This window comes from Vitis riparia, chromosome 17, assembly GCF_004353265.1.
Source record: "Vitis riparia cultivar Riparia Gloire de Montpellier isolate 1030 chromosome 17, EGFV_Vit.rip_1.0, whole genome shotgun sequence".
In the NCBI taxonomy this organism is placed as follows: Eukaryota; Viridiplantae; Streptophyta; class Magnoliopsida; order Vitales; family Vitaceae; genus Vitis; species Vitis riparia.
This window is the reverse complement of record NC_048447.1, coordinates 8535858-8550537: the sequence shown is the minus strand read 5'-3', so window position 1 is coordinate 8550537 and position 14680 is coordinate 8535858. Positions and strand designations below refer to the sequence as shown.

At 34.1% G+C, this 14680-nt stretch overlaps 2 protein-coding genes across 4 annotated transcripts; one reads left to right on the top strand and one right to left on the bottom strand.

Annotated features, from left to right (window-relative positions):
* The first annotated feature begins 308 nt into the window (after positions 1-308).
* Positions 309-2012, top strand: LOC117904812 (high-affinity nitrate transporter 3.2-like). Its single transcript, XM_034817580.1, has 2 exons — positions 309-615; positions 1234-2012. The coding sequence occupies exons 1-2, from the start codon at positions 489-491 to the stop codon at positions 1710-1712; spliced, it is 606 nt and encodes a 201-aa protein (XP_034673471.1). The 5' UTR covers positions 309-488; the 3' UTR covers positions 1713-2012.
* Positions 2013-2195: 183 nt separating this feature from the next.
* LOC117904811 (manganese-dependent ADP-ribose/CDP-alcohol diphosphatase) lies at positions 2196-5748 on the bottom strand. Of its 3 annotated transcripts, none has more exons than XM_034817578.1 (2): positions 5553-5748; positions 2196-3603 (listed from the first exon to the last, which is right to left on the bottom strand). In XM_034817578.1, the coding sequence occupies exon 2, from the start codon at positions 3582-3584 to the stop codon at positions 2622-2624; it is 963 nt and encodes a 320-aa protein (XP_034673469.1). In that variant the 5' UTR covers positions 3585-3603; positions 5553-5748; the 3' UTR covers positions 2196-2621. The 3 variants fall into 3 exon arrangements, with proteins under 3 accessions (XP_034673469.1, XP_034673468.1, XP_034673470.1); XM_034817577.1 differs by having other exon boundaries at positions 5620-5747; XM_034817579.1 differs by lacking the exon at positions 5553-5748 and adding an exon at positions 5109-5540.
* Positions 5749-14680: the final 8932 nt, after the last annotated feature.

The window sequence follows — 14680 nt, the reverse complement described above, 5'->3', positions numbered from 1 at the left end:
GGGACAAACCCAAAACTGAAAAAGAAATAGAATAATCATGTATGCAAGTATATCCTCACATCATTTATAAATTCCCATGAATCCCAAAGAACAATGCATCCAAAACAAAGTCAACGAGTAAACTGCCACCCAAGCCTTACCCCTTCAACATGCCAAAAAAATAAAGAAAAATAAAAATAAAATTAAAATTAAAAAAGGGGAAAAAAATCCCCATAAATCCTGCCCCTTCAACATGCTCTAAAGCCCTTGTGCCACTACTTCATAGATAGTTTGTTCTTTGTTTTCAGATCTCTCCCAGTTATTCAAAAGGTGGCACCCAATATTTTATAAATTTTGACTTCTTCCGCTTGCAATACCCTACACCCACAAAGTTCCTATATATACAGAGACCTACAAGAGGATCACCACTTCATCCCTCTTTGTCTCTGTCTTCTTCATCGTCTTCTTCACCATTAAGAGATCACAGTGTCTACCTGAGATTTAAAGCTATGGCTACGCGTGCGTTTCTCTTGACTTCACTGCTTCTCTCTTGCTTGTTGCAGATTTGTTCTGGTGCCTATTTTTCATCTCTCCAACGAACTCTAATTGTCACAGCTTCACCGAAAGCTGGAGAAGGTACTACTATCACCTCTCTTCTTTTTCTACTTTCTCTTTCTTAGCCTTCGGTTTCTTCCCACCAAACAGAAATTTGCAAAAAAAAATTAAGAAAATTTTCTCAAGTTGTTGGTGGGTTGAATTTACAAGAAGTTGCAGAAAATGAAAAACAAAATTTCACAACCACCCTTCAATTCCACCTCTTGTAAGATTTGAGGTTTTTGTTTTCTTTTATGTTTGCTCATCAAACAGAAACAAGACATCATCAAACCGTTTGTTTTCTCCCTTCATTTTTTCCTTTTCTGAATTTGCCACTTGAAATAATGGCCTACCATGGACTACCAAGTGGCACCATATTCACACACCAATAAGTTTTCTGAAAAGGACCCAAATTCTTTTCAAATTGGGTCATAAAAAATTTGAACTTTAGAAAAAAATAATTCGATTTTATTCTATACTTGATTACAGTCTACCCAATAGATGCTGGTATCCCTGATCTAATCAATTTAATTTTCTGGGTTAAATTGGAAACTTATTACATCCTCAAATCTAATTATTTGGTTGTTGAAGGTGATGAATTTGAATCTTGTCATTTGTTTGTTTCTTGGATATTAATTTAATTTTGAAATAAAAATGCAGTTCTAAAATCTGGAGAAGACAAAATCACTGTGACATGGGGTCTAAACCAGTCTTACCCAGCCGGGACAGACTCAGCCTACAAGACCGTGAAGGTCAAGCTCTGCTACGCGCCGATAAGCCAAGAGGACCGCGCCTGGAGAAAGACGGTGGACCACCTAACAAAAGACAAAACCTGCCAGCACAAGATTGTTTCACAGCCCTACAAAGCTTCCAACAATTCCGTAGAGTGGACTATAGAGAAAGACGTGCCGACAGCCACGTACTTCATACGCGCCTACGCGTATGACGCTGAGGATCAAGAGGTGGCATACGGACAAACCACAGACGCCCACAAGACCACTAATCTCTTTGGCATTGAAGCAATCACAGGCCGCCATGTATCCCTTGACATTGCTGCCGTTTGCTTCTCTGCTTTCTCAGTGATTTCACTTTTCGGGTTCTTCTGGGTGGAGAAGAGAAAGAGTAGAGTGGCCAAGTAAAGTGGTGCCTAATCATAGAAGTTAACCACTATGACTGTTTCCCTGTTTCGTTTCCTTTCCTTTCCTTTCCTTTCCTTTCCTTTTAGTTATGTATCTGTGACCATGTTGACACGGTCCTACAATGAAGTGATGTGGGGTTGTGGGGAGGATGTGTCTGTGGTTTACTTGTTTTGGGATTGTCGTAGGGAGTGATCATCTATCTTTGTTTGCCAAGAAAATGAAAATGAAACAAATGGGTTTTACTACCTGTCATATCAAATTATTTGGCAATGTATTAACAATAGTATACTCCATTTGATACATAGAATTTAGTTTGAAGTGATCTATCAATTTGCTTCTAAATTGTTTCATTGTAATCCTATCGTGGAAGATTGTATTAATTAGGAAAGATACTAGAAACCTCAAGGTCAAACCTAGGGGTTGGGACACTGTACAAGAAACGAGAGCAATTTATACTTCAACAACATATATTCTAAGACATAATAAAAAGAATCCAAATCAAATGAGTTGATGACTTGGGAAGAAAATATTGAAACGCCTCTGAGATGCATATTTGTAACACCAAGCTATTAAAAAGTAAAAGTAACATTCCATCATTTGCTCTGATAAATATAAGTTTGTATATAAGCCAGTCCAAGGGAGGTTCTAGAATTATAGATTCTAGCAGAAACCAAAGGCAGAGCACACCTGGGAGTCCCATGTAAATTTGTGCACTTGGGAGACTATTCAGTTGCATCCTCGAGCAGAAACTCACTGGCTACTTATCCCAATCACTTGCAAGAAACTCGAACTCAACATCGAGCCATCTCAAGCTTTGATAATGGTTCATCTATGGTTAGTGTACAGTCTAAAACATTTTAGAAATAATGAGCTGTATGATTCTAAATGCTGATACTCTCTGGAGGCTGCTCAAGGACTGAAAATCATATCGGTGCTCTCCATTCTATCAGTACCAGAAAGTGTTAACCTGTCATCGTAAACATCTATATACCCAAATGCATCTGAGCCTGGAGGACACTCCAGGGCAGCTTCAAGGACACGATGATGTATCCCATGGGAATCAATAGAGTGACCACCTTTGTGATCGTGTCCAGATAGGCAAACTTTCACACAATTGTACTTGTGTATAACATCCATTACTTCATCATAGTTCCACAAAAGTGCTTCTGGGGACAATGTACCAGGATCTAAAGGCAGATGGCAACAGACAACTACTTTCTGTTTTAACTTTGTCGCATCCTGAAGTACACAGTCCAACCACTCCATTTGTTCCTTCCCAACTGCTCCATTGAACATCAAGAACCGTCTCTCAAGGCCCACCAGTCCAACTGGACTGTTCTTGTCCAAATTTGGGTTCTTCTCTCGAAGAAATTTCAAAGCCTCCAATGTTTTTGGGTGATCTGAAGGCCAACCAATGGCACTTATATCATAGCCATCAAGAACTACAAATCTGTAAGTGGGGGTTGGAGAAAAATCATAATAGGCACGGTCTTCAAAACTGGGAATATTCAGTAGAGGAAGTAACATGTTACGAGGCAAATTGTAGAGGCAGTGATTACCAATCATGTGATAGGAAGGACCATCAAAATTCTTGAATTCATCAACTATTTTCTGGACAGCATTTAGAGATTGGTCTTTGGGGCAAAACCCATCAACAATATCCCCAAAATTGACCACAAATTTTAGCTTCTGAAGGTTATTCCATTTTTGGACAGCCCTTTGCAACACATGAATGCTGTGCCGATAGTACCTGGGGACACCCATAAATGACTGGCCATTGGGAATATCAGCATACTGGACATCAGAGATAACCCCAAAAGAAAAAAGTGGTTGCTTCCCCTGTACACTCACTAATCCATTTGCAGAGCCCATTATGTAGCTAGCATGAATCCTATCAAATCACAAGAACAAATTGTTAATGAACGAGTTTTTTGAATATGTGCTACACATGCTATCAGGACATATCAAATGAAAAAATTCAAGCAAACTGCACAATCACAAGTCCAAAACACAACCAACAAATTGTTATCGACCCATTCATGAAATCCCAAGATTGGTGTCTACCATCTTAATCCAATTTCTATCTCTGCATGTACTTTGTAGAGAGAAATCACACTCGAGAATTAACAGAAGCAAGAGGGATGGGAAAAAATTACTCAATGTGGGAAGTTTCAACTAACTCTTAAACAAACTCATTATCCACTCATAACACATTTGTGACTTTTTAAAAAAAACTAATTATGGCACCAAACAAATGTTACTCTTCATGTAGAGCATTTTTGGTTTCTTCCTTAGCCATTCAAGGCAGTCCATTAGGCAATTGCACTATTTTTTATTTTTTTTTGATAGGTAAATTTGTTGTCCCCACTGGGACTTGAACCTGGAACCTCCACAAACCCACCCCAAACCTTAACCACTTGAGCCAAGCCTCAAGGGCACATTAGACAATTGCACTAATAAAATGGTGCTTCATTATAACTAAATAATGAAATGTTTTCACCAAGCTTCGTCTTGCCAATAATAATACCAACACAAGTTGTAGACCATACAAAAAGACCATGGTCCTTTCCTTTAAACAATACAAAATGCTCTAAATAAAATCGAGTTTGATGAAAATCATGATGATTTGACAAGCCAAAATTTTTATTAAGCGTGCATTGCTTCCTACACCATCTCTTTCGAGTTTTCCATTGTGAGAGCCATAACAAAGTTCATCAGTTCAGAATGAATAAATTATGATATTAGGCACAAAAGTAAATACCAAAATATAATTCAAAACACCAATTTCCCTCAGCACTATCAACCTTTGCCACCTGAAATATTTTTCCCTTGTTCTAAGTGAGGAATAAAATACTGATATCAACCATCTGACTAGCAAAAATATAGAGATGTCAAAAGGAATACCATCATGTATTTTGAACATTAGAATATCAACATATCAAATAGTTCTCCAGTTATTTTTTGAAGAAAAACATAAAAAAAAAAAAAATTCAATTGAACAAAAGAACATAATATTCCTTATTCTGGGTACAGCCATTGCTCATCACTGCATATGAGTCGCGATTAAATCATCTTAAATTTTCAGCTGACTCCTTCTCCTACATTTTTTTTTTTGGTTATCTTGGCCACAGAAAATTCTATCAAGAACAGCTTAACCCATACCTAATCAATTTCCACTCCAAATTGATAGTCATAAGCCAATGACAAAATAATGACTTCTCTACCTACTTTTAAATGGGAAGTTTTATCCAGTGTGCCCATATTAAAACCTTCTGAACCCAAAGCATTTATATACAATTCTAAGTATAAATACAGGTACTAATCATGTGAAAAACAAAAATACCAAATTGATATAAAATTTCCAGTAAAAGAAAGGGAAAAAAAAAGACTTATTACCTATATTAAGAACCGCTTTTAATAGAATCCCAATACCCAATAGAAGAAAGCATACAATTTACACTCAAAGCCTACATCAAGATAACTATACCAAATTTTGGATTCTTTACCAATGGGGTTTATTGATTAAGAAGCAGAATAGGAACAAGAAGAGAGGCAACTTCTCAGACCAAAGAGAGATCCCATAGTTAGGAATTGGGGAAAACAAATGGTATTTATCACAAAGTCAAGGTAAAGATCTCACTTCAAAACCCAAAAGTAAAAAATTAATAAATAAAAAAAAGAAAAAAAAAACTATGATTTAAACTCAATTGATACGCATCACATTACAGATTCTAAATGATGAAGAAATAGGGCAACAATTATCATTCCACCAAAACTCGAATCAGCCCATTAGGAAAAGCAACAGACCAAAATAGAAAACAAACCGAGAATGATGCTTACTCGTGGAAAAGAAAAGGCAAAATGAAGGAAGAAGAAGAAGAAGAAGAAGAAAACGAAATTCACATACGTAGGAAAGGATTGCTGAGAAACTGATGAAGCAATTGGGTCTCCGAGGAAAAGGAGGGAGAGAGAGAGAGAGAGGAGGGGGATCGTCGTGGGTGACGTGAAGAATTGGTTCGAGAAACGGGTCGGGGAGTTTTAACTTTTAAGGGTAGACGCGTGTGGAGAGTGTGGTGGTTGGGTGGGAACCTGACTCTACTAGGATTCTATTCCGTAATCCCCTTTCCTATCACAACCCCACAACTGCCACCGACCCTCACCGCACACCTACTCCTCCCCCAGTTCTTTTAAATAAAAAATATGTTCAAATTTTGCAATTGTTTTTGGATTCCACGTTCTAATGAAACTAGGTTCGTTTCACATGCAAGGCACGTGAACAGTTAGCCAATAAAATTAATATTATATAATTTTTATTATTTATTCAATTCTGCGATGATGACTATACCTTAAGATTTGTTTGAGAAGTTGATTTTCTAAAATTTCAATTTTATTAATCTTATTTAAATAGGATTTTTTAGATGCAACACTTTTTAAATTTTTAAAAAACTAAAATAAGAATCTTATTCAAATAAGATTTTTAACTCTTATAAAACTCAAATATATATATATAATTTTCTTCCATAATGTATGAAAAATAAATATAAAAGTTGAGACATTTATAAATATCGAAAAAAAACACCTATAAAATAAATACATTTTAAATTAAAAAAATTAATTCAAAAAATTATTTAAATTTAAATTTGAAATGAACGTATCCTTATCTATAACTTTATATAAATAGAGGAATTATTTAAAGAAAAAAAAAAAAAGAGAAAGGAGTTAAATAGAATTTCATAGTTTTATTATAATCGTAATTAGTCTTTAAATAAGTCCACTAAAACAACAATATCTTTCATTTGAAAAATGAAATAAGATAATTATATATATATGTGAACCTCGCATTTCGGCTCATGCGTTTCCCACTCGATGGTGAGCTCGATTTTTATTTGTGAAAAATGATTTTTTATTGTTGATTAAGAAAATGACTTGGAGTCGCCACTTATTTTTGTTTTATTTTTAAAAGGGTAAATAAAATAAGAAAGAAAACCCTAAGTGCAACTCCTTATTTTGGAAAAGGTGATCTACGAAAAATCGGATCGGGCTCGGGGGTCAGGTTACTTATCGGGAAGGTACGGTAAAGACCATAGCACCCCTTCTAAGTCCCTAAAGTCAGGTCTGTACTAATAAAATGAAACAATCATGGCAATTGATGAGGAAATCAATGAATGTCCTAAATGATCATGCACATACGAGAATCGGAACATGTATAGTGAAGTATCAGAATGAGAGTGTATACGTACCTGGGCCACGAGCCACAATGCGCTTTCAAGAAATGAGATTAGTACACAATTAACAAATACAAATTATAGCTCATGCATATCGGAGTGCAAAACAAAAATCAAGCAAAATATATTAAGCACAACAGTTGACAATCAACAAGGATCAAACATAGGGCCCCCCACCAAAGCCCAATTTATTATTCACGAACTAGTCTCACAAATTCCGTGTTTTAGAATTATGAAGAATTCACTATTGCTTATGTAAAATCAAGAAGATCAGAAGATTATTTAGGAACTGAAATGAAGTTAAAACTATTCGGGTGAAAACTGGATTCTTGAAGTTTATTGGAAAATTGGAGATTTTGGGAATTAAATTTAAAAGATTAGAGCTTCGGTAATTAAAATGAAATTTGCCAAAAGAAAATGAGAAATGAATTTTAGGGAATTAAACTGCAGGGATATAGATTTTGAAAGTTGAATTTGTAATAATAATAATAATAAGATTTTGAAAGTTTGAATTAATGATAATAATAATAATAATATTAATAACAATAAGATTTCGAAAGTTTGAATTAATAGTAATAATAGTAATAAGGTTTTGAAAATTTGAATTAATAATAGTAATGATAATAAGATTTTGAGAGTTTGAATTAATAATAATAATAATAATAATAATATTAATATTAATAAGATTTCGAGAGTTCTAATTAATAATAATGATGATAATAATAATAATAATAATAAGAAAGTGCGAATTAATAATAATAATAATAATAAGATTTTGAGAGTTTGAATTAATAATAATAATAATAGGATTTTGAAAGTTTGAATTAATAATAATAATAATAATAAGATTTTTGAAAGTGTGGATTAATAATAATAATAATAATAAGGTTTTGAAAGTGTGGATTAATAATAATAATAATAATAAGGTTTTGAGAGTTTGAATTAATAATAATGTTAATAATAATAATGATAATAATAATAAGATTTTGAAAGTGTGAATCAATAATAATGATAATAATAATAATAAGATTTTAAAAGTTGAATTAATGATAAAAATAATAATAAGATTTTGAAAGTTGAATTAACACTAATAATAGTAACAAGATTTTGAAAGTTTGAATTAATAATAATAATAATAATAATATTTTGGAAGTTTGAATTAATAATAATAATAATAATAATAATAATAATAATAATAATAATAATAAGATTTTGAAAGTTGAATTAATAATAAAAATAATAATAAGATTTTGAAAGTTGAATTAACACTAATGATAGTAACAAGATTTTGGAAAGTTTGAATTAATAATAATAATAATAATAATATGATTTTGAAAGTGGAATTAATAATAATAATAATAATAATATTAATAATAAGATTTTAAAAGTTGAATTAATAATAAAAATAATAATAAGATTTTGAAAGTTGAATTAACACTAATGATAGTAACAAGATTTTGAAAGTTTGAATTAATAATAATAATAATAATAATAAGATTTTGGAAGTTTGAATTAATAATAATAATAATAATAATAATAATAAGATTTTGAAAGTTGAATTAACACTAATGATAGTAACAAGATTTTGAAAGTTTGAATTAATAATAATAATAATAATAATAATAATAAGATTTTGAAAGTGGAATTAATAATAACAATAATAATAATAATAATAATAATAATAATAATAAGATTTTAAAAGTTGAATTAACACTAATGATAGTAACAAGATTTTGAAAGTTTGAATTAATAATAATAATAATAATAAGATTTTGGAAGTTTGAATTAATAATAATAATAATAATAATATGCCTTGGACTTTCAAAAATGGGCCTTGGACTTCAAATGGGATTAGACCTGGAGGTGGCTGGCATGGAGAGCATGAGGCCCTCCATCAGCATGCTTGGGTTGGGCTGCTTCTCAAGCCCAATATTTGCCACCAATGGGCAAGCCCCAAAGCTCCATCTTCAGCATAGGCTTGGGCCTGGGCTCCAACTTAAGTCCACATCCATGCTATGGGCAAGCCCAATGGGCTGACTTGATCACAAACTTGGGCTTGGTGCTCCAACCCAAGCCCAAATTCAAAGCTAACATGGGTGGGCTCACAAAACCATCTCAAACCCAAGCCCAAAACTTCATCTTCCTCCAGCTTGGCTTCTCCAAACGCAACATCATCCTTAGAGGGAGCCTTCACCACTGGCGGCAAGATAGAGAGAGGAGTCGTGGAGGCGGTTCGGCGGCAACCAGAAGGTGCAACCGTCAAGGTGGCTGGTGTGAGTGATGGTGGCTGGTGAGGCAAGCAAGCAGCTAGTGAGGCGAGCAAGCGCCTCACCGACGTGGTGCGCATAGCGAGGAGATGCAGGGAGGGGCAGCAGGCGTGCTTGGACTCCATGCATGCAGAAGGACGACTTTGGGAGTCCTTGTGGAGTCGGGTATGTGATGGGCATAATGGAAGCACGGGCACGGACATGAAAGATTTAATGGGTAGGAAAGGTGTGGTGTAGTGAGAGAAGAGATGGTGAGAGATATAGAGGATGGGCGACACGGGTATGAAGGGAGATGGCTATGAGAGGAACGTATGCATGGTTCCCATGCATGTGGATGGGAGGATGCAAAGTCATGCATAAAAAAAAAAAATGTTGAATCAAGCCAAAAATCATCCAAGAATGCGGAAATACATGATTAATAGAGAACGTACCTCGGGTGCCTCCTTGACCTGGATTCTTCCTTATTTGAAAACCCTCCTTGGAATTGCTCCAAAAAACTCTCCTCCAACGGCCAGCACTCCTCTCCACCCCCCTCGTACCCGTTCCTCCTCTGTTTTTCTTCAGCAAAACTCCTCTCCAAATCCCCTTCTTTTTTTTCCCGCCTCTCTCTCACTTCATTCTTCTGTTGATGTCTTCTCCAGCAAGCCAAACCTCCATTTCCTGTTCACGTCCCATCTGGCCGCCCCATCAGCTTAATTCCCGGGGTGGTCAGAAGATTATATACAAAAAGAAAAAGAAAAAAAAAAACAATCTCAGCTCTCTTCTCTCTCCCGGGGGGGTCTACAATATATATATTATAAAAGAATATAACAAGTTGACATTTTCGTGTTCTTTAATTTCATAAATTATAAAATTTTATTTTAAAATAGAAATGAAATATTAGATTATGAAAACTTATATCTTAATTTTTATATTTTTGGATATTGTAAATCTTTATTTCTAATTTAAAATTGATGTTTGATTATACCGAAGATGCATCATTCTAAGCATTCGAAAGTAATTTAGAACCCGTTTGACAGTGATTCTAATAGAAGTGTATTTCTTAAAAGTATTTCCTTTCATAGTGTTTCTATGGAAAACATTTCTATGAGAATAAAAAAAAAATGATTATAATAGTATTATACTCATTATTAGAAAATTTATCCATTTATGAGTTTCATGGATGTTTTCCCTTTTTATTTTTAAAATAAAAATAAAATATATTATACAAAAATATAGATTTAAATCATTTTTAAAAATTATTTTCACAAATTTTAAATTTTAAGTTAGTCGAAACTTTTTGATAAAATAAGTTAACAAATTAAATTTTAAATAATAATAATAATGACAAAAACCATGCTAAAATTATAAATCCTTCCATGGTAAAATAATAAATAATTTTATTTAAATTTAATCAAGAATCACTGCATATCAATAATCAATTTTATCACTTTTTTAACGCTTACTTACATGATAATTAATTTCAAATAAATAAAAAAGTCAAATACAATGATGCTAAAAATAACTCATTTATGTAATTAATAAATATGATATTAAAAATAATTGTTTCTAGAAAAGAATTAACATATGTAATATCTGTCCTTAAAAAATAGTAAATTATTATTTCCAAAAATCAATATTTTATTAAGTATTTATTAGTTTGGATTCAAATATTTTATAGATTGTATATCTATCAGTTGCTTTTGTTTACCACGTGTCCTTCCTTGTCCTCACTCTTATCTTTTTCCAACATCGGATTCCCCCACCACCTCTACTCTCATTCTACACCACGTCCCATCGCCATTGCTGTAGATGCCTCGCGCCCCAGGGATCCACGCTACTGCCAAGTGGACGCGCGCTTTCAACCAAGAATGAGTTCTGGCTCAGTCGATCCTGCAAAAGATGTCCGGACAGGATGTCCGGACACACCCTCCAATGGTTTTGTTAGCCATGGCTCAAAAGATCAGGTTGTTGCCCTTTTCTCTAAGTTAGCTAACTTACCTCCTTCTTTGTGTGAAGAACCTTTTATATAGTGTCAGAAGCTCTACTCCCCTCTTTAATGGTGGGAAGACTTTTTGGCTTGTCATGATGTCCTTGAGGTGATGGCAAAATCATCATCACCTTGCAGGCAACTGTCAGAAATCGTGGGAGGTGACTTTCCATAGCTCCTGTCCTTTCGCTCTGCAGGCGGCGGAACGTGGGCTGTGACAGGTTGTCTGGGGTGACTTAGCAAGACTTGCTTCTTACAGTCAATTATCCGGACAATGAATCCGGATAGGATAGAGCATCGTCCGGGTATGATATTTGAGAGTCGTGTGCCCCCCTGGGGGACCCGGATAGATGTGGCGTGCCACGTGTCATTCGGGGGGGTGAGGGGGGGGGGGGGGGGGGGGGGTCCCTACAACTGCTATAGAAAAAACTGGCTAATGAAACTAATATCGCGCTTCTTCCACTACCACATCTTCGGTGCCACCCAAGACGGTGGCATCCGAGGAAGTTCTAACTGTGCTCGATGTCCCTCCGCCAATGATTGAGACAAAGGCCTCAATGCTACGACTATCTCCCTACCTGAGGAGGTGGTGTTGGAGAATCATAAATCATACTGAATAATTATAGAAACTAATCATCATCTAGATAATAAATATTTTACAATTTCATACTAAATCAATAGGATAATAGTATCGAAAGACATACTTGAATCCATTGAAATTATATACTTGGGTTTTGTCTTCCACGTCTCAAATGAGTATTATAGCTTCAAATCACTCACTAATGGGATGTGAATAATAAGCAATTTTTTCTCTCTTCGGTTACATTGGGACCATAACCCTATTTATACTCCTTATTATTTTATTTTATTTATTAGCCCATCATTAATAAATAAAATAAAATTGGTTTGTACACATTGCAAAGCTTCTATATAGAGAGAGATACTTTAAAGGTTCATCATTAACTTAATTAATCACATTTAATTAGACCAAAAATAAGATAGCTTAATGTACAATGTGTTAATATGTAGGCCCATAATTACCAAAATATCCAACAATCTCCCACTTAGGCCACACATGTCATTAAACAATTGAACATCACAAAAATGAGTTCAATATTTGTTATCTTAACTATAAGCATCTCAAAACAATTTGGTCCATCAATTATATCAATATAGAATCAAAGCGATATCCATTACATGTTTTGTAACTAGACCCATCAATGATCACCACATTAATACGACCAACAACATAGATCAAGTAGGATGTGTAGCATTGAAATTTCATGTAATGTGATCCCATATCATGCCTATTTCCAACTAGTCCAACTTTGTAACTCAAAAGAGTTCAACATACTTTCAAACTTTATGCAAAATTGCAATTGAAATAATATAACTTTATTTCAGAGTTTTCAATAAGCAAAACAAGAATAATACGTAAGTCTCATCAGCAAAACATGTCATTAACTAATGAACATCAATTAATACTTATTTTAGAGTTTTCAATAAGCAAAACAAGAATAATACTTAAGCCTGATTAGAAAAACATGTCATTAACTAATGAACATCAATTAACAAACTTCCACTACACAAGCATATCACCAAGATGAACCACACCCATACGAGCCACATGCTCATGAAACACTTTAGGTGGTACACATTTGGTAAGTGAATCCATAATCATGAAGTTTGTACTAATATGTCCAATAGACACTTGAAAAATCTGAACTCTCTTCTTAACAACAAGAAACTTCAAGTCAATATGCTACGATTTTGACAAGCTTCTATTGTTCTTAGAATATAATTTTGCAGCTTTGTTATCACAACTTATCTTAATGGTCTCTCAATTCCATCAACAATATGCAATCTAGTGATAAAATTCCACCACCATATTGCTTAGTTCGATGCCTCATAAGAAACTATAAATTCTGTTTCCATGGTGGAAACAACTATGAGTGATTGTTTAACACTCTTCCATGAGACAACTCTTTTAGTTAACATAAAAACATAGCTAGAAATGGATCTTCTGCTATCAATTCAACTAGTAAAGTCGGAGTTGGAATACCCTATGATCTCTAAATGATCAAATCTCCGATATGTGAGCATGAAATCTTTTGTTCTCTACAGATACCACATGACCCGTTTTGCTACCTTCCAATGAATCATTCCTAGGTTACTTAAATATTTGCCAAGCATACTAACTGCGCACACAATATCTAGACGTGTACAAACTTGAGCATACATGAGACTCCCTATTGCTGATGCATAAAGGATGTTCTCCATTTTTCTCTTCTCAATTTCGTTCTTTGGGTATTGAAGCAAATTGAATTTATCACCCTTAGCAATGGGGGTATCTCCTGGTGCACAATCCTTCATGCCAAATCTACTAAGCACTTTATCAATATATGTTTTTTGTGATAAGCCAAGAATACCACAAGAACGATCTCGATAAATCTGTATGCTCAACACAAAGGATGCATTACCAAGATCTTTCATTTCAAAATTATTTGAAAGAAATCTCTTACTTTCATGAAACAAGCCTATATCGCTGCTTGCTAGCAAAATATCGTCAACATATAACACCAGAAGAATAAATTTACTCCCACTGATCTTGTTATAAATACATTGATCAACGGTGTTTTCCTTAAAACCAAAAGAGGTAATCACTTGATCAAATTTTCAATACCATTGATGAGATGCTTGCTTTAAATCATAGATGGATTTATTTAATTTGCATATTAGATGTTCTGACTCTTTGGATTCAAAATTCTCTAGTTGCACCATGTATATGGTTTCTTCAATGTCACCATTGAGAAACACAATCTTCACATCCATCTGATGTAACTCCAAATCATAATGAACTACAAGTGTCATAACGATTCGGAAAGAGTTTTTTTTATTGAAACTAGAGAGAAAGTCTCTTTATAATCAACGCCTTTCTTTTAAGTGAAACCTTTGGCAACTAGACGTGTCTTATATCTTTTGACATTGCCTTTCGAATCCTACTTGGTTTCGTAAATCCATTTACAACCAATCGGTTTTGCTCCTTCAAACAATTCAACAAGATCCCAAACATCATTATCTTTCATTGATTTCATCTCATCGTTCATGGCTTCTATCCATTTATGGGATTTTACACTTTGTTTGACTTAACTGAAAGATATTGGATCATCTTCTAATCCCATATCAAACTCACGTTCTTGAAGATACATGATATAATCATCTAGAATCGCCATTCTCCTCTCCTTAGTGGATCTCCTTAATGGCACTTCCAATTGAGGTTGTTGTTGTTCCTCCTCATGAATAGGAATGGGTTCTTCATTATGAGTAGGAGGTAACTCAAGAGTGTCTAGATTTTTTGGATTTGCATCATGAATAATGGCAGGCATAGTTACCTAATCATTTTTAGTTGCAACTATAGGAATAATAACATATTCATCTTCAAAGACAAAGCTCCTGAGTCTAATACTCCCACCATATTCAACATCCTCAATGAATTTAACCTTGCTC